At 38.3% G+C, this 25937-nt stretch overlaps 1 protein-coding gene across 19 annotated transcripts in view; it reads right to left on the reverse strand.

Annotated features, from left to right (window-relative positions):
• Nucleotides 1-24106, reverse strand: part of CFAP70 (cilia and flagella associated protein 70) — a 134853-nt gene extending 110747 nt beyond the window's left edge. For 8 of the 19 annotated variants that reach the window (XR_011423227.1, XM_070227291.1, XM_023645053.2 and 5 more), the window contains exons 1-4: nt 23914-24092; nt 23391-23546; nt 22215-22308; nt 21066-21252 (exon numbers count right to left, since the gene is read on the reverse strand). Coding sequence is in view for 15 of the 19 variants with exons in the window: in XM_070227291.1 (XP_070083392.1) it covers nt 21066-21252; nt 22215-22277 (250 nt within the window). In the remaining 4 variants the exon portion in view is untranslated. Of the gene's footprint in view, nt 1-21065; nt 21253-22214; nt 22309-23390; nt 23547-23649 lie in introns of all 19 variants that reach the window. The other 11 variants (XM_070227328.1, XM_070227302.1, XM_023645060.2 and 8 more) reach the window with 7 other exon arrangements.
• Nucleotides 24107-25937: the final 1831 nt, after the last annotated feature.

The following is a 25937-nucleotide window of genomic DNA, read 5'->3' on the forward strand; positions in this document are numbered from 1 at the left end:
GAGGCCAAACAGGCCAATTTTGAGTACTGACACATGAGCTGCATGCCTGGCGGCAGGAAGAATCAGGGAAAGCAGTAGATAGGATTCTCAGAGAACAATAAAGTTATGTGGATCCTACTAATTGTGTCACAGATTCCATCAAGAAGCCCACACACCATCCACAGAGGATGCCTTGCCTGTGGATCACCCCAACTGGCTCACAGGCACTCCCAGCACTCCACATGCCTCACCCAAACACATTCCCATCCAGTGGCTGGCTTCCTGCACATACCTTCAACAGCACCTGCAAGAGTGAGCTTTGGCAGATGGCTGGTGAGTACATGCAAAAAGCTTGCCTGAATCTGTGGGCCAGGGACATACCACAAGCTTGAACTTTAGTGCTACCCTTGAGAAAACAAAAAGGAGGCTATCAGCTCTCAGTCTGGTAGTTTGCAGGATTGAGAGAATGCATACAAGCTTAAGAATTCTGCCACAAGAAAGCAAGAAGTATGGAGTATATGTATCCATAGACGGTCTGAGAAAACCTCAGAATCCCTAGCAGGGCAAATGGAAGGTATTATTCTCTGGAAGGCAGTTAGTAAAGACTGGAGGAGGTGACTGCTAGTTCAAATGCGAAGCCTGCAACACAAAATCTCAAGGAACATGAAAAATCAAGGAAAATGACACCACAAAAGGATCACAATAATCTCCCAGTAACCGATCCCAAAGACACGCAGTTCTGTATATTACCCAATAAAGAATTCAAAATACCTATTTTAAGGAAACTCAAAGAGCTACAAGAAAACAGAGAAAGACAATTCAAGGAAATTAGGAAAACAATCCACAAGCAAAATCAGAAATTTAACAGAGATAGAAAGCACAAAAAAAAAACAAATAGAAATTCTGGAACTGAAGAATACAATGAATAAAATGAAAAAAAATGCAATAGGGAGCATCAACAGAGGGACGGATCAAGCAGAAGAAAGAACCTGTGAGTTAGAAGACAGGAAATTGGGGGCATCTCATTAAGATGGCACTATAGGCAGACTCTGAACTCACCTCCTCCCACAAACACAACCAAGTTACAACTATTCTTGGAACAACTATCCTGGAGACAGAACTGAAAACTGGATAAAAAGACCTCCCACAACAAGGAACAGACCTGACTGAGGCAGTAGGCAAAAATTCCTCTTTGGAGAGAAAAGCCACCTTTGTGAGCCACAGAGTTTCAGAGACAGGTAGGAGCAGCCCTAAGATACACAGCTATCCCTAGAGGAGCAGGGACCTGAGCAGGGGTGTGTTACAGCCACAAGCATACTTCCGACTCAGCACAACTGAGTCAAGAGTCACAATATCTGGTTTTGTTGGCTATTAACTACAATGGGGAATACCCCTAGAAAAGCTATCAGACATAAGCAGACAAACCCAGCTCTAAAAGGGCCCATGCACAAATTCACTCATCTCAGAAAGCAACCTAAAATCACCAGAAAGAAAGGTGCACAGTCCTTTGGTGAAAGGAGACTCACCTGGTAGGCTAAGGGTGCATCTCGGTGAGAGATGAGACCTCTCCTGAGACTGAGACATTGACAGCAGCCATTGTTGTGACCTAGTACAGGCGTGCTGACACAGACACTGGAAGACACCATTGGACTTCTTCCCATAGCCTGTTAGCCAAGGGCTCTGCCACACCCACTAGAGTGCCAATTTAATCCAGCTCAGCCAGGACAGGCAGCCCACCCTAGGGACTGGTCCCACCCAACAGCAAGCCCTCAGGTTATTTGTCTGCCTGCATAGACTGGATGCCTGGATCCTCTGCAGGCAGGTGAGTGTGTTCACCTCTGTGGGGCAGGGCCTGTATAAGGAGCAGGTGACGTGTGGAGGTCATTGGTGGAGAGTGTGGGGGCCTGTGTATTGGGGTGACTGGGTGTGCTCCCAGGGGTTGGGAAGTGTACACAGGCCAGGACTGTGTTGATGGTGTGTGTGGACCTATGGGGTGAGGGGCTTATCAGGGGCAGAAGACTTGTGCTTCACAAACAGCCACAAAGGGGATTGGCCTTGCCTTCCAAAGCCTGAAACAATTGGGTGCTCCCATGCCTGGGGCCAGCCCCACTCAGCTGCAATCCTAAGAGAGCTCACAACAGCCTTGCAGGCATGAGGCCTACAGCAAGTGTAAGCCCCTGAGCCCAGCAGCCAGCCACAGGGCGTGGCTACTCACTTAACAGAAAAACTGCAACTGGAGTGTGCTATTAGACATTGTAGCCAACTGCACTGGGGCTCCCCAAACCCAATTTACAAAACAGCCAACTGGGGGTGAAAGCCTCAACTCTCTGGGTACCTGCAGTAAGAGCAACCTGGCCACAGCAAAAGGACACACATAGCCCACATGGGGGGGGGGGGTCACTCCTTAACATTTGGACTGGTGATGAGAGGGAAGCACACTGCTGGGCCTCAAAAGGCATCTCTTACATAAGACCACTTCTCCGAGTTCAGGAGACATAGCTGACTCATCTAATACATAGATAAAAGCATAGAGAAAGAGGCATAATGAGGAGGCAAAGGAATACGTCCCAAGCAAGGGAACAGGACATAACCCCAGAAAAAGAACTACATGAAGCAGAAATAAGCAGTCTACCTGACAAAGAGTTCAAACAAAAAGTCATAAAGATGCATACTGATCTTGGGAGAAGACTGGATGAATACAGTGAGAACATCAACAGAGAACTAGAAAATATAAAAAAGAACCAATTAGAAATGAAGAATACTGGAAATGAAAAATTCACTAGAGGGGCTCAATAGCAGAGTAGACGAAACAGCAGAATGGGTCAGCAAGCTAGACAAAAGACTAGAGGAAATCACCCAAGCTGAACAGATAAAAGAAAAAAAGAATTAAAAAGAATGAGAACAATCTAAGGGAACTCTGGGAAAACATCAAGCACACTAACATTCACATTATACATGCCCCAGAAGAAGAGAGAGACAAAGGGGCAGAGAATCTACTTGAAGAAATAATAGCTGAAAACTTTCCCAACCTAAGGAAGGAGACAGACATCCAAGTACAGGAAGCACAGAGAGCACAAAACAAGATAAACCCAAAGAGGCCCACACCAAAACACATTATAATTAAAATGTTCAAAATTAAAAATAAAGAGAGAATCCTAAAAGCAGCAACAGAAAGGCAACAAGTGACATACAAAGGAAACTCCATAAGGCTACCAGTTGACTTCTCAGCAGAAACCCTACAGGTTAGAAGAGTAGCATGATATACTTAAAGTGCTGACAGAGCCAGCCCCGTGGCCAAGTGGTTGGATTCATGCACTCTGCTTTGGCAGCCTGGGGTTTCATCAGTTCGGATCCTGGGCATGGACATGGTACCACTTGTGAAGCCGTGCTGAGGCAGCATCTCACATGCCACAACTAGAAGGACTCACAACTAAAAATACACACCTATGTACTGGGGGGCTTGGGGGAGAAAAAGAAAAATAAAATCTTTAAAGTGCTGAAAGGAAAAAACGTACAGCCAAGAATACTCTACCTGGCAAGGTTATCATTCAGAATGGAAGGAGAGGTAAAGAGTTCCCCAGACAAGCAAAAATTAAAGGAGTTTATCACCAATACACCAGTTCTACAAGAAATGCTAAAGAGACTTATTTAAGTGGGAAAGAGAAGACCAAAAATAGGAATAAGAAAAATTATCAGAAGCAAAAGGCAATACAATCACTGGTAAAGGCAAAAGTACAGTAAAGGTAGCAGATCAACCACCTATGAAGATAACATGAACGTTAAAAGACAAAAGTACTAAAATTACCCATTTCAATGATAAGAGGGTAATGGATAGACACACACAAAATAAGAGATTAGATATGATTTCAAAAACATAAAATGTGGGAGGAGGGGAGTAAAAGAGTAGTTTTTAGAAAGAGGTTAAACTAAAGAGACTATCAACCCCATGTAGATTGCTATATATGGAGATTATTATATATGAACCTCATAGCAATCAAAAATCTATAATAAATACACAAAAGAAAGGAAATCAATCAAATCGCAAGAGAAGAAGAAAAGAACAGAGAAGAAGTACTAAAACACCCAGAAAAAAAGTAACAAGATGGCAATAAATACATATTTATCAATAGCTATTTTAAATTTCAATGGACTAAAGGCTCCAATCAAGAGGGTGGCCGATCAGATACTGAAATCAAGATCCATATATACGCTGCACACAAGAGACACACTTCAGACCTAAAGACATTTACAAACTGAAAATGAAGGGATGGAAAAAGATACAAAATGCAAAAGACAAAGAAAAGAAAGCTGGGGTAGCAATACTTATATCAGACAAAATTACTTTAAAACAAAAACTGTAACCAGAGACAAATAGGGTACTACATAATGATAAAGGGAACAATCCAACAAGAGGATATAACACTTGTAAATATCTATGCACCCAACATAGGAGCACCTAAATATATAAAGCAATTGTTAACAGACATGAAAGGAGAAATAGGCAGTAACAGAATAATAGTAGAGGACTTTAACACTCCACTTACACCAATGGATAGATCATCCAAACAGAAAATCAACAAGGAAACATTGGCCTTAAATGACACATTAGAATAGATGGACTCAGTAGATATATATAGAACATTCCATCCAAAAACCATTGAATACATATTCTTTTCAAATATTCATTGAACATTCTCCAGGATTGATCACATACTAGGCCAAAAAACAAGTCTCAATAAATTTAAGAAAATGGAAATAATACCAAGCATCTTTTCTGACCACAAAGGTATGAAACTAGAAATTAACTACAGGAAGAAAATCAGAAAAGCCAAAAATATGTGGGGGTTAAACAAAATGCTACTGAACAATGATTGGACCAATAAAGAAAACAAAGGAGAAATAAAAAAATACCTGGAGACAAATGAAAATGAAAATATGACACGTCAAAATTTATGGGATACAGCAAAAGTGGTTCTAAGAGGGAAGTTTATAGCAATTCAGGCCTACCTAAACAAACAAGAAAAATCCCAAATAAAAAAATCTAACAGTGCACCTAAAGGAACTGGAAAAAGAAGAACAAACAAAGCCCCAAATCAGCAGAAGGAAGGAAACAATAAAAATCAGGGCAGAAATAAATGAAATACAGACTTAAAAAAAAAATAGAAAAAAATCAATGAAACCAAGAGCTAGTTCTTTGAAAAGATAAACAAAATTGACAAACCTTTAGGTAGACACACCAAGAAAAAAAGAGAGAAGGCCCAAACAAATAAAATCAGAAATGAAAGAGGAGAAATTACAATGGACACCTGAGAAATACAAAAGATTATAACAGAATACTATGAAAAGCTATACACCAACAAATTGGATAATCTAGAAGAAATGGATAAATTCTTAGAATCATACAACTTTCCAAAACTGAATCAAGAAGAAATAAAGAATTTGAATAGACCAATCACCAGCAAGGAGATTGAACCACTAATCAAAAACCTCCCAGACCAGACAGCTTCCCTGGTGAATTCTACCAAATATTCAAAGAAGCCTTAATACCTATCCTTCTCAAACTCTTCCAAAAATTGAAGAGGATGGGAAGCTTACTAACTCATTCCACGAAGCCAACATTATCCTGATACCAAAACCAGACAAGGACAACACAAAAAAAGAAAATTACAGGCCAATATCACTGATGAATATCAATGCAAAAATCCTCAACAAAATACTAGCAAATTGAATATAACAATACATTAAAAAGATCATACACCAGGATCAAGTGGGATTTATTCCAGGGATGCAGGGATGGTTCAACATCCACAAATGAATCAGCGTGATATATCACACTAAGAAAATTAAGAATAAAAAAAATCAGATGATCATCTCAATGAATGCAGAGAAAGCATTTGACAAGATACAGCATCCACTTATGATAAAAACTCTAAATAAAATGGGTATAGAAGGAAAATACCTCAATATAATAAAGGTCATATATGACAAATCCACAGCTAATATCATTCTCAATGGAGAAAAACTGAAAGCCATCCCTCTAAGAACAGGAACCAGACAAGGATGCCCACTGTCACCACTCTTATTTAACATAGTATTGGAAACCCTAACCAGAGCAATCAGACAAGAAAAAGAAATAAAAGGGATCCACATTGGAAAGGAAGAAGTGAAACTGTCACTATTTGCAGACGGTATGATTTTATATATAGATAACCCTAAAGAATCCACTAAAAAACTTTTAGAAATAATAAATGACTACAGTCAATTTGCAGGATATAAAATCAACATACAAAAATAAGTTGTGTTTCTATACACTAACAACAAACTGGCAGGAAAAGAAATTAAGAATACATCCCATTTACAAGTGCAACAAAAAGAATAAAATACCTAGGAATAAACTTAACCAAAGAGGTGAAAGATCTGTACACTGAAAACTATAAAACATTGTTGAAAGAAATTAAAGAAGACACAAAGAAATGGAAAGATATTCCAAGCTCTTGGATTGGAAGAATGAACATATTAAAAATGTCCATAGTTTCTAAAGAAATCTATAGAGTCAATGCAATCCCTATCAAAGTTCCAACAACAATTTTCACAGAAATAGAACAAAGAATCCTAAAATTCATAAGGAACAACCAAAGACCCTGAATAACCAAAGGAATCCGAGAAAAAAGAACAAAGATGGAGGTATCACACTCCCTGATTTCAAAATATACTACAAAGCCATAGTAACCAAAACAGCATGGTACTGGCACAAAAACAGACACACAGATCAATGGAACAGAACTGAGAGCCCGGAAATAAACCCACACATTTATGGACAACTAATTTTTGACAAGGGGGCCAAGAACATACAATAGAGAAAGGAGAGTCTCTTCAATAAATGGCATTGGGAAAACTGGACAACCACCTGCAAAAGAAAGAAAGCAGACCATTATCTTACACTGTGCACAAAAATCAACTCAAAATGGATTAGACTTGAATGTAAGACCTGAAACCAGGAAACAACTAGAAGAAAACACATGCAGTATACTCTTCAACATCGGTCTTAGCAGCATTTTTTTCAAATACCATGTCAGGGGCTGGCCCAGTGGCACAGCGGTTAAGGGCGCACGTTCCGCTTCTCAATGGCCTGGGGTTCACCGGTTTGGATCCCAGGTGCGGACATGGCACCACTTGGCAAAAGTGATGCTGTGGTAGGTGTCCCACATATAAAGTAGAGGAAGATGGGCATGGATGTTAGCTTAGGGCCAGTCTTCCTCAGCAAAAAGAGGAGGATTGGCAGCAGTTAGCTCAGGGCTAATCTTCCTCAAAAAAAAAATCAAATACCATGTCACACCCAGCAAGAGAAACCATAGAGAAAACAAACAAATGGGACTACATCAAACTAAAAAGGTTCTGCACAGCAAAGGAAACCATAAACAAAACAAAAAGACAACCTAATAACTGGGAGAAGATATTTGCAAACCATATATCAGATGAGGGGTTAATATCCAAAATATACAAAGAACTCATACATCTCAACAAAAAACCCCCTAATGACCCAATTTAAAAATGGGCAAAATATCTGAACAGAGATTTTTCCAAAGAAAATATACAGATGGCCAACAGGCACATGAAAAGATGCTCAACATCATTAACTATCAGGGATATGCAAATCAAAACTACAATGAAATATCATCTCACTCCCATCACAATGGCTATAATTAACAAGGAAACAATAAGTGTTGGAGAGGATGTGGAGAGAAGGGAACCCTCATACATTGCGGGTGGGAGTGCAAACTGGTGCAGTCACTAAGGAACGCAGTATGGAGTTTCCTCAGAAAATTAAGATTAGATCTACCATATGATCCAGCTATTCCACTGCTGGGTATATATCCAAAGAACTTGAAAATGCAAAAGCATAAAGATACATGCACCCCTATATTCACTGCAGCATTATTCACAATAGCCAAGACTTGGAAGCAACCTAGGTGCCCATCAAGGGATGAATGGATAAAGAAGATGTGGTATATGTACACAAGGGAACACTACTCAGCCATAAGAAATGATGAAATATAGCCATTTGTGACAACATGGATGGACCTTGAGGGTACTATGCTAAGTGAAATATGTCAGAGAGAGAAAGTCAAATACTGCATGATCTCACTCATAAGTAGAAGATAGAAACAATGACAAACAAACACACAGCAACAGAGATTGGATTAGTGGTTACCAGAGGGGAAGCGGGGAGGGAGAAGGGTGAAAGGGGTGGTTAGGCATATATGTGTGGGGGTGGATTGTAATTAGTCTTTTGGTCGTAAACATGATGTAATCTACATAGAATTCAAAATATATTACTATGTACATCTGAAAGCTATATAATGTTATAAACTAATGTTACTGCAATAAAAAAATTAATTAATTAAAAAAAAGAAGACAGGAACTTTGAAACTATCCAGTTAGAGGAGAACAAAGATAAAAGAATGAAAAACAGTGAAGAAAGTCATGTGATCTATATGTTACCATCAAAAGATATACATTTATGAAATATTTGCGTTACAGAAGAAGAAGAGGGGGGAAGGAGGCAGATACCTTATGTAAAGAAATAATGGCTGAGGCTGGCCCCATGGCCTAGTGGTTAAGTTTGGTGCTCTCTGCTTTGGTGGCCTGGGTTTGGTTCCTAGTCTTGGACCTACACCACTCATTGGTGGCCATGCTGTGGCGGTGACCCACATATAAAATAGAGGGAGATTGGCACAGATGCTAGCTCAGGGAAAATCTTCCTCAGGAAAAAAAAAAAGAAAGCAAAAGAAAAAAACATGGCTGAGGATTTCCCAAATTTGGGAAAAGATTTGGATATCCAAGTTGATCAACCTCACATGTCACTAAATAAACTCAACTTAAAAATATTCTCTCCAAGGCACACCACAATAAAATCTTCAATAATCAAAGACCCCCTGCCCACAAAATCTGAAAAGCAGCACGAGAAAGGAAGCTTGTAATTTACAAAGGAACCCCTATAAAGCTATGATCAAATTTCTCAGCAGAAACCTTACAGGCCAGGAGACAGTGAGATGACATATTCAAAGTGCTGAAAACCTGCCAACCAAGAAGACTTTATCCAGAAAAGCTGTACTTCAGAATTGAAGGAGAAACAAAGACTTTTCTATGCAAAAAAAAAAAAAAAAAAAAAGCTGAGGGAGTTAATCACCACCAGACTCACTTAAAAGAAAATGATGAAATGAGTTCTCCAAGCTGAAATGACAGGACTCCAATTATTAACACGAAAATATACAACATACTGGTAAAGGTAAATATATAGTCAAATTCAGAATACTCTAATAGCATAATGTGGTGGTGTGTTAACCATTTAACTCTAGTATAAAAGTTAAAGGACAGAGTATAAAAAGTAACTATAGCTACAATAACTTCATGAGTACACAATATAAAAAGAGATAAATTGTGACATCAAAAACATAAAAGGGGAAAGTAAAAAGGTAGAGTTTTTGTATGTGATCAAAGTCAAGTCGTTTCAGCGTAAAATAGACTGTTAAATATATAAGATATTTTATGTAAGCCTCCAAGTAACCACAAAATAAAAACCTTCAGTAGATTCACAAAAGATAAAGGGAAGGGAATCAAAGCATGCCACTATGGAATATCGTCAATTCACAAAGTAAGGCAGCAAGAGAGGGAGAAAGGAACAGGAACTACAAAAAACCAGAAAGCAATAATAGCATTAGTAAGCCTTTACCTACCAATAATTACTACAAACGTGAAAGGATTAAATATTCCAAAAAAGGTATAGAGTGGCTGGATGGATTTAAAAAGAAAAAGACACAATATGTGCTACCTCCAAGTGAATCACTTCAGCATTAAGGACACACAAAGGGTCAAATCAAAGGGATGGAAAAAGATATGCCATGCAAGTGGAAACTAAAAGAGAGCAGGAGTATCAGAAAAAATAGACTTTAAGCCAAAAATAGTAACAAGAGACAAAAAGTTCATTACATAATGATAAAAAGGTCAAGTCATCAAAAAGATATAACAATCATAAATATATATGCACCCAACATTGGAGCACCTAAACATATTAAGCAAATGTGATCTAACAGATCTAACAGATCTGAAAAGAGAAATAGACAACAATACAATAAACAGTATGGTACTGGCATAAAAATAGATACATGGACCAATGGAACAGATTGAACAGCCCAGAAATAAATCCTTGCATATATAGTCAGCCAATATTTGACAAGGGAGACAAGAATACTCAATGGGGAAAGGACAGTCTCTTCAATAAACGGTGCTGGGAAAACAGGATAATCACATGCATAAAAATGGAATTGAACCCTTATCTTATACCACTCACAAAAATTAACTCAAAATGGATTAAAGACTTAAAACATAAGATTTGAAATTATAAAACTCCTAGAAGAAAACAGGGGAAAAGCTCCTATACATTAGTTTTACAACATCAAAAACACAACAACAAAAGCAAAAATAAATAAGTGGGACTACATTAAAATAAGAAACTTCTTCACAGCAAAAGAAACAATCAACAAAATGAAAAGGCAACCTAGAAAATGAAAGAAGATGTTTACAAACCATCTATCTGATAAGGGGTTAATATCCCAGATATATAAGGAACTCATACTACTCAATAGGAAAAGACCAAACAATCCAATTTTAAAAAGGCAGAGAGGAACTGAATAGACATTTTCCCAAAGAAGACATACAAGTGGCCAATGGGTACATGAAAAGATGCTCAGCATCATGAATCATCAGAGAAACGCAAACTAAAACCACATGAGATATCACCTCACACCTATCAGAATGGCTAATCATCAAAAAGACAAGACAGAACAAGTCTTAGTGAGGATATGGAGAAAAAGGAACCCTCGTGCACTGTTGGTGGTGGGAATGGTAAATTGGTAAAGCCACTATGGAAAACAGTATGAAGGTTCCTCAAAAAATTAAAAATAAAATTAAAATATGACCCAGCAATCCCAATTTTGGATATTTATCCAAAGGAAATGAAATCAAGATATCAAAAAGATACCTATATTTCCTTTAAATTCCCTGGTAGCCTCTTCAACCAGAGGCTAAAGGGCTTGCAACAATGGAAGGAGGTGCAATAACAATGGCTGATCACCTCTTTGTCTGCACCTCTGTGATCAGAAGCAGCAATCAGAGCACAGATCCCTGATGTTTGGAGGACAGGGTCCTTTTTGCCCACTCTTACTCCTGCAAGCGGTGTGCAAGCTGCCACAGGAACACATACACAGCTCCCTGCCACATGCCTGGAAGGTGGGGGATGTGTAGTTGCTAGTGTGCTAAGATCCGAAATTGACCAAAATTAATCACAATTTGCCATCCACATCCTCCCCTGGAAGTTGCAAGCCATCAACAGACTTGAGAGTCCCAAATAGTTCTATCAGACAGATTCTGTCAGTGTAATTGTTGCCTAGGTAGGGGTGCTTCCCATTCCACTATCTTTCCAGAATCTTCAAGAATATTCTTTTTATAATTTTTTAAACTATTCTCTACGTATAGTAAAGTTCCATTTTCTTCCTAACACTGTCTTCTTTGTTTTGTTTTGCCTCAATCATGCCATAAGTTTGTCTATTTGGTTAGTCTTTTAAAGAAGTGGTTTTTGTTTTGTTGATCCTTTCTAGTGGTTATTTTCCACTTCATTAATTTTTGTCCTGAATTATTTCTTCCTTTTTACATTCTTGGGGGTTCTCTGTTATTTCTCTAGCTTCTTGAGTTGAACATTTAATTCCTTTGCTCTTAATATTTTTATGTTCATCAAGGGAATCAATTTATTAAAGACAGACTTTTTAAAAAAATTTTTTTTTTTGAGGAAGATTAGCCCTGAGCCAACATCCGCTGCCAATCCTCCTCTTTTTGCTGAGGAAGACTGGCCCTGAGCTAACATCCATGCCCATCTTCCTCTACTTTATATGTAGGACGCCTACCACAGCATGGCTTGCCAAGCGGTGCCATGTCCACACCCAGGATCCAAACCAGAGAACCCTGGGCCACTGAAGTGGAATGTGCACACTTAACCGCTGCGCCACCGGGCCGGCCCCATAAAGACAGACTTTTAAAATATGCCATAATCAAACATTTTTGTAATCATTCGGGCATGTGTTCATTTTTTAATACACTCAGAGTTTCAAAAATGAAGTCGTCCAAGTCCTCTTTCACCTTCTGATAAGACTTATGCACTGTTAACAAACTCCGACTAGCAAAGCAGAAACTTTCTTTTATACAGTTTAACTCAATAAATTGGCTAGATGAAGTTCTCGGCATGAAGTGGTCTCTCTCAAGAAGAATCCAAGGGAAAGATGACAGACTCTATATTGCAGCGCATCCATCGTTTCCAGAAATAATTTGTTTCCGTTTTCATAGCTTTCAGTCTAATTTGTGGGCTCTATGCAGAGGAGGGGTGGTTTGAGGCTGACATTAATTTGTGTACTTTCTTTCCCTCTTGAGCAGACAGTGATGCTCTATCATTACAGCACTGAGCAACCTAGTGGTGTTGGGTTTTGTGACTCTTCTCAGTACCAAAGATGTTTTTTGCCCTTTAAAATAAATTTAATGTCTCAAATTAAAATTTTTATTTTGAGATAATTTCAGATTCACATGCACTTGTGAGAATACAGAGAACTATCTTGTATGCCAGTTTTTCCTAATAGTAACACACTGCATAATTACATAGTAAGATATCACAACCAGGATAGACTTTGCTACTGTCAAGATACAGAACATTTTCATCACCACAAGGATGCTGTTACCCTTTCAACCCATCTCACTCTTTTACAGCCATCTCCACTACCTTCCCCGCTCCTTAACACCTGGCAACCACTAATCTGATCTCCATTTCTAATCTTTGTCATTTCAAAAATGTTATATAAATGAATCAGTTTGTAACCTTTTAGGATTGGCATTTTCATTCAGCATAATTCTCTAGAGATGCATTGAGACTGTTGTGTGTACCAGTGGTTTGATCATTTGTATTGCTGAGTAGCATTTAATGGTATGGATGTAGCACTGTTTGTTTAACACACGGAAGAACATCTGTGTTGTTTCCAGTGTTTTGGAGTTTTTTTTGCTTGAAGATTAGCCCTGAGCTAACATCTGTGCCAATCTTCCTCTATCTTGTGTGTTGCCACCACAGCATGGCTTGATGACTGGTGTCAGTCTGTGCCCAGAATCCGAACCCACAAACCCGGGCCACCGAAGCAGAGTGTGCAGAACCTTAACCACTCAGCCAAAGGGCCAGCCCCTGTTGTTTCCAGTTTTTTTTTACTATAATGCTCCTAAAAACAATCATGTACTGATTTTGTGTTGGTAAGTCTTCATTTTTCTGAGATAAATGCCCAGGAGTGCAACTGCTGGATCATATGGTGGTTTGTGTGCTTAGTTTTTAAAGAAATTACCAAACTGCTTTCTAGAGTGTGATTCAAAATGCCCACCAGAAATTTTGACACTTGACATTCCCACCAGCAATGTATCATCAGTGATCCAGATTCTTTGCAACCTCGCCAGTGTTTGGTCTTTTCATTATTTTTTATCTTAGCCATTCTGATAGGTGTGCAGTAATATCTCACTGTGGTTTTCATTTGCATTTCCCCAGTGGCTAATGATATTGAACACTTTTTCATATGCTTATAGGCCATCTGTATATTCTCTTTGGTGAAATGTCTCTTCATGTCTTTTGCCCATTTTCGAAGTGGATTGTTTGGAATTTTTTTATGGTTGAGTTTTGAGAGTTCTTTATATATTTTAGATGCTAGTACTCTGTCAGATTGTGTTTGCAAATATTTTCTCTCACTCTGTAGCTTGCCTTTTCATCCTCTTAATGAGGTCTTTTACAGACCAAGAGTTTAATTTTGATGAAGTCCAATTCATCAGTTTTTTTTTCTTTTATGGCTCATGTTTTTGGTGTTAAATTTAAGAACTCTTTGCCTAACCTTAGATCCTACAGATCTTCTATTTTTTTCTTAATGTTTTGTAGCTTTACATTTTATGTTTAAGTCTGTGATCCATTTTGAGTTAATTTTTGTATAAGGCATGAGCCTTAAGTTGAGGTTCACTTTTTTGCCTATGGATGTCCAGTTGCTCTAACATCATTTGTTGAAAAGACTACCTTTCCTCCAATGAATTGATTCTGCACTTTTGTCAAAAATCAGTTAGGCATATTTGGATGGATCTATTTCTGGGTTCTCTATTCCATTCCATTGATCTATGTGTCTATCCTTCTACCAACACCACACAATTTTGATTAATGTAGCCATATGAGTCTTGAAATCATGTATATTGATTCTTCCCATTTTATTCACTTCCAAAATTGTTTTAGCTATTCTAGTTCCTTTGCCTTTCCATGTAAATTTTAGAATAATCTTATCCATATCTACAGAAAGTTTTTCTTGGATTTTTATAGGAATTACATTCAACCTTTATATCAATCTGGGAAGAAGTGACATCTTAATTGCTAAGTCTTACAGTCCATGAACACAGTATGTCTCTCCATTTACAAAGATTTTTTTCTATTTCATTCATCGACAGTATCTAGTTTTCAGCACATAAGCCCTATATGTGTTTTGTTAGATTTACATTAAGCATTTCACTTTAAAAAGCAATAGTATATAGTATTGATTTTTAATATTGGTGTCCATATATTTATCACTAGTATATAGAAATATAATTAATTTTTTAAAAGATTTTATTTTTCCTTTTTCTCCCCAAAGCCCTCCGGAACATAGCTGTATATTTTTATTTGTGGGTCCCTCTAGTTGTGGTATGTGGGACGCCACCTCAGCATGGCCCAATGAGCGGTGCCATGTCCACGCCCAGGATCTGAACCAGCGAAACCCTGGACTGCAGAAGCAGACTGCACGAACTTAACCACTCGGCCACGGGGCTGGCCTCTAGAAATATAATTTTTTATATATTTACCTTGCATCCTGTGATCTTGTTCAACTTACTTTTTCTTTCTAGAAGTTTTGTGTATTCCTTGACATTTTCTACATAGACTAATATGTCATTTGCAAACAGAGGCAGATTTATCTCTTCCTTTCACATCTATATGAACTTTATTTCCTTTTCCTACCTTATCGCACTGTCTAGAACTTCCAGTTCTATGTTCATAAGAGTGGTGAGAGCAGACCTCCTTGACTTGTTTCCAGTCTTAGGGGGAAAGCATTCCATCTTTCACCATTAAGCATAATGTTAGCCTTTATTAGGTAAGTTCCCTCTATTCATATTTTTCTGAGGGTTTTTATCATGAATTGGTGCTGAATTTTGTGAAACGCTTTTGCTGTTTTGATCAATATGATCATGTGCTTTATCTTTAGACTATCAATATGGTGGAATCCATTGATTAATGCTGAACTAGCTTGAAACCCCAGAATCAACCCCACTTCATAATGGAGTATAATTCCTTTTATACATTGCTGAATTCTATTTGCTAATATTTTGTTAGAATTTTTATGTCCATATTCATGACTGATATTGGCCTATACTTTCTTTTTTTGTACTGTTTGGTTTTGGTATCAGGGAATAAATGAAGTGTTCATAAAATGAAGTGTTTCCTCTTCTTCTATTTCCTGGAAGATTGTGTAGAATTAGTGCTAGTTATTATTTTAACTTTTGGTAGAATTCTGCAGTGAAAACTATCTGGTGCTGGAGATTCCAAATTATGAATTTGATTTCCTTAATAGTTATAGAGCAACTTTATTTAATATAGGATGAGCTGTGGTTTGTATTTTTGAAGGAATTGGTCGATTTTGTTGTCAAATTTATGTTTGTAGAGTTGTTCATATTTCTTTATTATCCGTTTAATGTCTGCAGCATCGGTGGTGTTATTCCATTTCATTCCTAATATCGATAATTTGTGGTGTCTTCTCTCTCTCTCGGTTATTCTTTCTAGAGGTTTGTTGATTTTGATGTTTTCAAATAGCCTGCTGTTTTATCGATTTTCCCGATTGTTTTTCTGTTTTGCATTTCATTGGTTTCTTCTTTCATCATTATAATTTTCTTCCCTCTGTTTGGGAAGCTTTGGGTTTCTTTTGCTCATCTTTTTCTAGATTCTTGAAGTGAGAGCTTACTGATTTGAGACTTTTCCTCTTTTCTAATGTATGTATTTAGCGCTATAAATTTTCTCATCAGTGCTTTAGCTATGTCCCACAAATGTGATATACTGTACTTTTTATTCCCATTCAGTTCAATGTATTTTTAATTTCCTTTGAGATTTCCTCTTTGATCCATGGATTATTTAGAAGTGTGTCTTTTAGTTTTCAAGTGTTTGGACAGTTTCCTGTTATCTTTCTAATATTGATTTCGACTTTGATACTATTGTCAGAGAACACATTCTGTATTATTTTAATTCATTTAAATGTGTTGAGGTTAGGTTTATGACCTAGAATATGGTTTTGGTATACAGTCTGTGGGCTTTTGAAAATAATGAGTTTTCTGCTATTGTTGGGCATTCTATAAATATTGATTAGATTTTGTTGATTGATGGTATTGAGTTTTCCTATACCTTTGCTGATTTTCTATCTAGTTATTCTATAAATTGTTGAGAGAGGGGTGTCTACGTATCTAATTACAATTGTGGATTTTTCTAGTCCACTTTTCAGTTTTATCAATTTTTGCTTCACATATTTTGAAACTCTGTTTGGCGCATCTGTATTTAGGATTGCTGTGCCTTCTTGGTGGATTGTTCTTTCATCATTATATAAGAAACTTCTCTGTCTGTGTTTATTTTCTTTGCTAAGTCTACTTTATCTGATGTTAATATGGTCACTTCTACCTTGTTTTGATCTATGTGTGCATGATATATTTTTTCTTTTAACTTTTTACCTGACTACACGGTTATATTTCGAGTTTCTTGTAGACAGCATATGGTTGGGTCATGTTTTTTAATCCATTCTGCAATTTCTCTGTCTCTTGATATATTTATTGTAACTATTAGTATATTAGGGCTTAAGTCTGCTGGGGTTTTTTTGTTTGTCCTCTCTTTTTCATTTCTCTGTTTTCTTTCTTCTGCCTTCCTGTGGATTACTTGAATGTTTTTTAGAATTCCATTTTGACTTATCTATAATACTTTTGAATGTATGTATCTCTTTGTATAGATTTTTTAGTCATTGCTCTAGGTATTGCATTATATATACATTACTTATTACAGCCTACTGGTGTCATCATTTCGCTAGTTTGAGTGAAGTACAGAAATCTAACCCCTTTATGTCCCTTTGCCCTCTCTGTTTATAATTGCCTGAAATATTTTCTCAATATACATTTAGAACTGCATTAAATAGTGTTATATTTTGTTTCAAATGTCAAACACAATTTAGAAAACTCAAGGAGTAGGAAAGCTTACTTTATCCAAATTTTTGATTGCCATATTCTTTCTTGATATTTCTAGGTTCTTTCTTTTGTCATTTCCTTTCTGTTAGAACTTCCTTCAGCCATTCTTTAAGGGTAGGTCTGCTGGCGATGGATTCTTAGTTTTCTTTCCTCTGAGAATGTCTTGATTTCCTTAATTTCTGGGTATTGGATTCTAGGTGGACAGTTCTTTTATCACTTTGAAAATATTATGCCATTTTCTTTGGGCCTCCATGGTTTCTGATGAGAAATTGCTGTCATTCTAATTGTTTTCCCTTGCTTTCAGATTTTTTTCTGTGTCCTTAGTTTTCAGAAGTTTAATTATGATGCTTCTTAGCATGGATATCTTTGGGTTTATCCTGTTGGGAGTTTGCTCAGCTTCTTGAATCTGTAGGTTTATGTCTCTTGCCAAATTTGGGGAATTTTTAGGTTTTACTTCTTTGAATATCTTTTCAGCCCCACTGTCTTTCTCCTCTCCTTCTGAGGCTCTGATGACACTGTTAGATCTTTTGTCATAGTCTCACAGGCTTCTGAGGCTCTGTTCTTTTTTTTTAGTCTATTTCCTCTATACTACTTATAGTGGGTAATTTCTATTGTTCCATCTTCCAGTTCACTGATTCTTTCCTCTGTCTCCTCCATCCTGCTGTTGAGCCCATTCACTAAGCTTTTCTTAGTAGTTGTAGTTTTCAGTTCTAAAATTTATATTAGGTTCTTCTTTATATCCTCAATTTCTTTCTGAGACTTTCTCTTCTAAGTCTTTCCATTTTTTCATTTGTTTGCAATTGCTCATTAAAGCATTTTTATCAGGGCTTCTTCAAGACCTTTTTCTAATAACTCCAACACATCTATTGTCTTGGTGTTGACAAGTACAACTGCCTTTCTAAATTCAGTTTGAGATCTTCTTGTTCTTGATATGATGAGGCATTTTCAAGTGAAACCTGGACATTTTGTATGATGTTATGAAACTCTGAATCTTCCTTAAACCTTATTTTAGCTGGCTTTTTTTGACATCACTCCAACAGAGGAAAGGGAAGGGTGATGCCTCATTATTGCCAGGTGAAGGCAGAAATCTAGGTTCCCCACTCAGCCTCCATTGATACCTGAGGGGGAAAGCTCCTTTTCACTGCTAAGGAGGAATAGGACTTCTGGCTCCTTACTTATTCTCCACTGATATACCACAAATGGGTGTAGACTCATTACCACCAGGTGATGGTGAAAGTCTCTACCCTATACTAGGCCTCCTCCAACACCACCCCAGTGGGAGTGGAGGGGCACTTTGTTACTGCCATATTGGGACAGAAGTCTAGGCTCCCCATGTGGTTTCCACTAAAACCACACCGTAAGAGAGGGGCTCATTCCCAGAAGGCATAAAAGTCTTGGTTCCCTACTTGGTCTTCTCTGACACCACCTAGCCAGGGTGTTGGGGCAATTAATTTCAGCTTTGTGAGAGTAGAAGTCTAGGTTCCCCACTCCACCTGGGTGTGGGTGGGGCCACAATTTTTTCTGTGGTGTTTGGCTGGAGGAGTAGTTACTGTCTAAAAGTTTTCTGTCTTGCTAGGCTGCCCCTTTCCTGGTCGTTTGGTTAGACTTTTGATGGGCTTTCTTTCTTTCTTCTTTTTTTTTTTTGGATCTGCACTCCTTAGTGTTTCCAGGTTGCTAGCTTCTTCAGCATCAAGTCTGGGATATATGAGGCAAAAAGAAAACCCAAGGAACTCACTACTATGTCATTCCTCATGTCTCAAGTTTCCTTATTTTCTCTACCTGTCAGAGTCTTTTATGTTTGTTTCATATGTAATGTCCAGGGTTTGTAGTTGAACTTAGTAAGAGGAATAGAGAAAAGTATATCTACTCCATCTTCTTGGAAGCAGAAGTTCTGTTTTAAATCATTTTTGATTTCCAAAGACTGCACTTAAGATTATAAGTGTATCTCTAAGTACTACTATAACTAAATTCCACAAGTTTTGATATTTGGTGTTTACTGTTGATTCATTCTAAATGTTTTTCAGTCTTTATTATTATTTCTTCTTTGTCTCATGAAATAGTCAAAAGTGTGTCTTAAAATTTTCAAAAGGATTCTTTTTTTGCTATTGATTTCTAATTTTGTTGACTGTTGTATTTTGGTCATAAAACTTGGTCTGTATGCTATTGATTCTTTGGTATATGACAGGACTTGATTTATGGCCTAGTATGTGGCTAGTTTTTATTACATAAATGTTCTTTGTCTGTTTTAAGAAAAAATATATTAATGATTGGCATAAGCCTATAATTAGTAATTCTTAGGGAAGACTTTTTCCTTTACCTAAGGTCTAGACAGATATGATCAGTGGATTTTTTTTTTCTATCCATTCTTTTTGAGAGTCTTGGCTTGTGGTGAGGGTGGTGGTCTCAGTCTCAACTCCCCATCTACAGCAGCCCAAGGTCTCTGTCCCTTTAAGAGCATTAAAACCCAAGCCCCTAGGTTTTGGACTACTGCCCTGTCCCCTCACACCACCACACACCAATGGCAGCTGTTCAAGAGTTCCAGGTTTCAATCCTTGCTTTGCTTTCTGGACAAAGAGATTGCCCTTTCTTTCTCATGAGTTCAGTGAACACATTTAAAAGAACGTTCCAGTTCTGCCTTTCCCATTCAACATGTTAGGGAGGAAGGCAATCAGGACATTCTTCTATTTTGGGGTGACAGAGAAGCACAGAGCAAAGAGGAAAGAAGTAGAAGGGAGTGGTCAGAGAGTGTGGATCAGACAGATGCCTCCACGGGTGACTGATTCTCAGCTAGGCCAGAGCTAGGAATCACTGTTCTGGAGCAGTGTTTCCTAGGAGGCACTTGAGACTTTTGTTCCAAGGTGCAGCTCCCCAGGGCCCTTCCCTGGCAATTGCAAATTTAGTGGTCTGGGGTGGGAACCTGAAGACTATTTTCTCCCAGAGCCTCTGGTAACTCTTAAGGGAAAAAAGGTTTGGAAAGCACTGCTCTAGAATACCGTATAGATTCCCAGGTCCCACCTCTCTGGATTTAGGATCTTGGAATCTATGGTTTTTGGCAAATACCCTAGGAGATGTGCCACTAAAAAAAAAATAATACTGTGTAGTTAGAAACTGTAAAAGTGTGGATACAGAAACCATCCATCCATTTATCCATCCATTCAATCAACAAACACTTTATGAGCTCTTTTATGTTCCAGATATTTCTGGGCACTAGAAATTTTGAAATAAATAAGATACAGCCCTGATTTCAAAAAGTGCCTTCTTTAGCAAGGGAGGCAAATTAATAATTGCTATACAGTATGGTGAGTATACAGAAGTACAGATAGGGTTGCCAGGTAAAATACAAGATGCCTAATTAAATTTGAATTTCAGATAAAAACAATGAATACTTTTTTAGAATAAGTATGTCCCCAATTTTGTGGGGTTTGTTGTTGTTTTTTCTAAATCTGGCAACCCTAAATACAAGAATAGCAAGGAAAAGTTTCCAACTCAGTCTAGGAAATAAGGGCTGTGAAGTTCAGTCATATGTCAAAAGGTCTTTGATACAAAAAGACTAAAATTAGTAGGCCATGGTGACTGCTGCCAGAAGCAGGTAGGACTCAAAGTATACTGCATTATTCCTAGATTCAGAAGGTAAGGTGTGTTCATCTGTCCCAACAACAGCTACTAAATAGCGCAGAATCTCCTCATAACACACTTATAGAATTAAGATTTTTAGAACCACAAGGACTTACAGAACACAGGTTTGTGGGCGAGGTCATCTAAAGTGATTCCTCCTTCAGGATTGAACTCAAAACTGCTAGTGAAGTTGTATTTTGCAGTTCCTTCTGGGGAAACAGTAATCTTTGCAGAGTCTCCCAGAACCACCTGATTGAATTCTGCACGAACAAAGGTAACTGGAGTATCTCCTTTAAAACCTTTCTGTTGACAGAAACATACCACTTTACAAATATACTCAAATAGAGGATTTTCCTACCCATCTGGCAACCCATTTTGACTTGGACTAAATAGCATTTTCTATGTTTTCCTAACAAGCTATATCACAAATACAAAAGGGGTACGTAGAAAGTCATTAAACAAACCGAATGCAACATTCTAGTTAAATGCCATTATGTTGGAGTTTTGAAAAATAACATTTATTGTGTTTACCTGATTATAAAATTATATTATGGTACATTTGAAAAAGTGGGAAAAGCACATTCCTAACAAATTACCTGTAATCTCACTGTAATATGCAAGCAGTATTAACACTGTAGAATATATTTTCTAGTGTTTTGCTGTGTATACACACAAGTATGTGTGTGTGTGTGTGTATACGCACATGCATTTATTTATACTTTTTAATATATACCTTTTAAAACGAAGTAGAGATCATTTATTAAAACCTGTTTTGGAATGGGCTTTTTGGTTTCATAATAGTGAACAAATATTTTGCAATATCATTATTCTCATAATTTTTAATAGTTACATCATATTATAGTTTTATTATTTAAATTCGTGAAATGAAATTAATCACAAGAGAAACTCTAGAAGAATTCAGATCCTTCAGGAGAAAGAAATTGCTATCTACGAAAATGAAAACCACTTCTTGTTTCACCCCTGTTAAATTTAGTATTCAAATTGCCAGGTATTTTATACATATAGTAATGTGACTTGCTGATTACAGACTAACAATAAGGAACATTGGAAAGCAACTATGTAAGCCAGCAGGTTTGGTGGTATCGGATGATGCAAAACTGCATTCCTCCCACTGGTGCTCCCAACACATCTTAGCCTCACCCGCAGGTAGATGTTTGACAGGGAGACCTGAGCCCAAAGGCAAACGTACTTTAAAGAAGAATGAATAAACTAGGGACTTTTCGGATTTCCAAAAATAACTTTACCAAGTCATATCCATCTGTCACAGTGATCTGCACGGGTTTGCCTGTTGATGACACCTGCTCCATACTGGCACTTGGGCAAAGTCTTCTTTGGTCTCTGTAAACATAAAGAGTGAACCTGTCCCCTTACAAGTACCCACATTACATCATAACCAATACCAGGGGAGAACCTAGGGAAATGCCACAGTCTCACATCGTTTTGTGCCCTTTCTAATCTTCGCAGTGATAGGCAGTGCTTTAGGGAGCTGGTCACAAGGATGATTCCACTGGTTAGTGCTAAAAAGTTGAGCACTACTGCTAAAAAGATCCTTATACAGGTAACTAATCCATTAAGCACAAATTATCACAAGACAAAGAGGGTAGGAATGCCATCTCCCCGCCTCCCATCCCCTACATCTTTCGTAGTGTTCTTTGGTAGCTTTTTTTGATGTGCAAAGCTCCCCTCAGGGTTATTTAATCTCTCAGTTTTACAAAAATATATTTTGATAACAGGAAAGAAGCAGCCACATGGAAGTTAATCCACTGGAAAAAGTTCTGACATATGTCTTATTTAGTCAAAGATACTTTCTAATTATTTTGCAACATTAAGGACACAATTTCAAAAATAAATTGGATATCTATTTTTTTTAAAAGGTCATGCTTTATGACTCAATTCAAAGTAGAACTAAATGCAACTATTCTAAGTGTGTCCAGGACTGGTGGTACAAAAACAAAAAAGATATTTTGCTGCCCCCAGACTTTATGGTTATTCTGCCTCTTTCCACCGACTCTCTTATTTTCTCAGTCACGTAAAAGTCTCAGATCACTTGTGTAACACCAAGTCTCCAGGCTCATTTAGGGCCTAAGTGGCCCTGACAACTTTCTTATCAAGTTTACATTTGAAATGACCTTTTGCATCAGTCTCCTTCTTTCCTTTTCAATAATAGGACCACATGAATTAGGCCTTCACTAGCCTGACCGATCCTAGGCAAATGCCTAACTTCTCTGAGCCTCAGTTTTACCTTCTGTATAAAGGATAATACAATTTCTGACCTGTTTCATATTTGTTGTGAATATCCACTAAAATAATAAAACTACTTAACGTATGAAGCACTGTATAAATGGTATTATTAATATGCACTGCTTTTCCTGAATGCTCAATTACCCCTTAAAGACAAGTAATCTGTCATTCATACTTACAGCCTCTGAATGCCTGGCACCACACCTGTCTTCAAGAGGCACTGACAGCGTATTTGTTGAATAACGAGCGCAAAAACTCTGGCGAGTTACAAGTTATGGTCAGGGCAGTCAGGTGCGAGCTACTGTTGCCCCCAACAGGCACACATTTCTTGTCATCTGTTCAGAAGAAGATGCAGGGGCAGAGTCAAATTAGGAACAGGTTAGATGGAGACGCTGTGACGGGGTGAGATCTGGGGCTAGATGCGCAGTCTGCGCTTACTCCGGAGGATCTTGGCGCAAAGTGGGAAGGAAGTCTACGTCTGGCTTCGGGTGGGATGCCTGGGGTTGGCGGGAGCGTCCACGCCTAGCGGGGTCGATGGCGACTAGGTCTGTGCCGGAGTGCAGCGGTGCAAGGGATGCGGTTTGTGCCTTTCAGCCTGGCCGTAGCTGAGGGAGCATAGATTAAAGTGACAGGGGATGGCCGCAGGGCCGTGGTGGAGAGACGAGGAAGAGAAGGTTCTCTAAGGAATGATAACTGTCTTACCTCCGGCAGCCACAGTCGTGTTTTTCGCAACTATAGCAACCAACTATCTCTCGCGAGAACTTAGTTTTTGCAGTCACCACAGGTTTCTCTCCAGAATCGCGATAACATTTTCGGGGAGGGAAACAAGGAGCGGGTCGCAGGGTGAGTTTCTGCGCCTGCGCTGCGGAACGGTGCCCGTTGAGTGTCTGCCTCCGCCCTTGGGGTGTCTTCTGTTTCCGCAGGTGCTAGTTTTCCTTGGCAAAAATTATTTTTAAGGGCAGGATTTTCTACCTTTCGATTTTACTGTCTCGACCCTTTTCTTTAAGTAGCCCTCCACAAATAGGAGAAGAAAAACCAAAAGGAAATTTAAATACAAAATAAAAGCCTTTATTAAACGGTTTTGAAAATAGATCATTTAAATCTTTCTCCGTCAAAGATGGAGATAAGACAGTATTTTATTGACTTTCACACACTGTTGGTGAGAGGGCAAAACAGTGATGCTTCTAGTACTCAATGTTTATAGCATAAACAGACGAAGTATATGATGTTAATGCAAAATTTTAATACATTTGAAATTCAACATTACTTTAGAGTTGGAATAGCAAAATACAATAGCAAAAACCTGGAAACAACCCAAGTGCCCATCCAAGGAAGAGTGGATGAATAAAGTGATACATAGTCACAAAACAGCATATTACAAAGCAGTCAAAATGAATGCACTCCAGCTACTCACAACATGGATGAATCTTAGCAATATACGTACTTTAAAATGTTGCAATGTGAAGACCCAGCTTGAAGGTGATGTGGATCGAGGCTGCCCCAGGTAGAGAAGCCCAAAGTGTCCTGGCCTACATGCTGATCTATATGACCCGATGGATTTTATGGTGTGGATTAGGGCTGCCCCAGGGAGAGAAGCCCAGGGCATCCTTACCTACATGCTGATCTATATGACCAGATTCATATCTAAAGTTATACGACCACACAATAACCAGACCCCATCTGCACTCAAACCATTTAATGACTTTTTACATCATCTTTTCTTTTTCTAGTAAAAATAAGTCAACGTACCCATGCCTTATAAATGTAGCCCTAACGCTCAACACATTGCAGCAACTCTTCACCGCCCATGGGTCCTGTCCCCATGCCTGCAGCTCTTCACCGCCCATGGGTCCTGTCCCCATGCAGCAGCTCTTTATTGCCCATGGGTCCTGTCCTCATGCTATTCCGTACTATTCTCTGAATAAAAGAGCACTACTGCCAGACCTTGAGAGTCCAAGAAATCTTTCTTTCGACTCCTTGACTCACCAAGCCCGCATCAGAAGGGACTCCCACTGGCCAAATTAGACTATTCGAGCATCAAAATAAACAATGGTAATAATGGATTACAATCCATTGAATAAAATAGGAATACACAAGTTCACATTGATATAAATAAATAGAAAGGAAAGCTGTTTCTAGAATGCCAATCCAATAATGGATAAGAAATGATGGAAATAGAGAATTACCATTTGTCATCCTGCTATAGAGATGGATGATTCAGGCAGGAATCTTCAATGGATGCTAAGGTTGGTTGGTGAAGGTTTGATGAAGAGGAGAATATTGGCATGATTTTGGAATACTAATCAATTACAAAGGGGAAAACAGTGAACTGAGGGAACCAACATGATCAGGTGATCAAACTTAACATCGCCAGTGTTGGGAGGAGTCTACATTTCATGCCTCCTGATGAGACTCACTGGGAGAAGCAAAGGATCATTTTGTGGTATTCCTGCCATTAGAAGGACCCAGCTTGCATGCCATCCTATAGAAAGGCCTGTACTCTTTAAAACTGTCCAGGACACAAAAGACTGGGAACTGTTCCAGATGAAAGGAGTGTGAAGATGCGTGACAACTAAATGCAATGTATATTCCTGTATAGCATTTTGGACCAAAGAGGAAAAGAGACATTGTTGGGATAGTGGGTGAAATTTGAATGGGCTCAGTGGATTGGATGGTAGTGTTGCACCAATATTGTTTCCTGATGTGGAAGGTTGTCTGCCATTAGG

Source organism: Equus caballus, chromosome 1 (assembly GCF_041296265.1).
Source record: "Equus caballus isolate H_3958 breed thoroughbred chromosome 1, TB-T2T, whole genome shotgun sequence".
Lineage (NCBI taxonomy): Eukaryota > Metazoa > Chordata > Mammalia > Perissodactyla > Equidae > Equus > Equus caballus.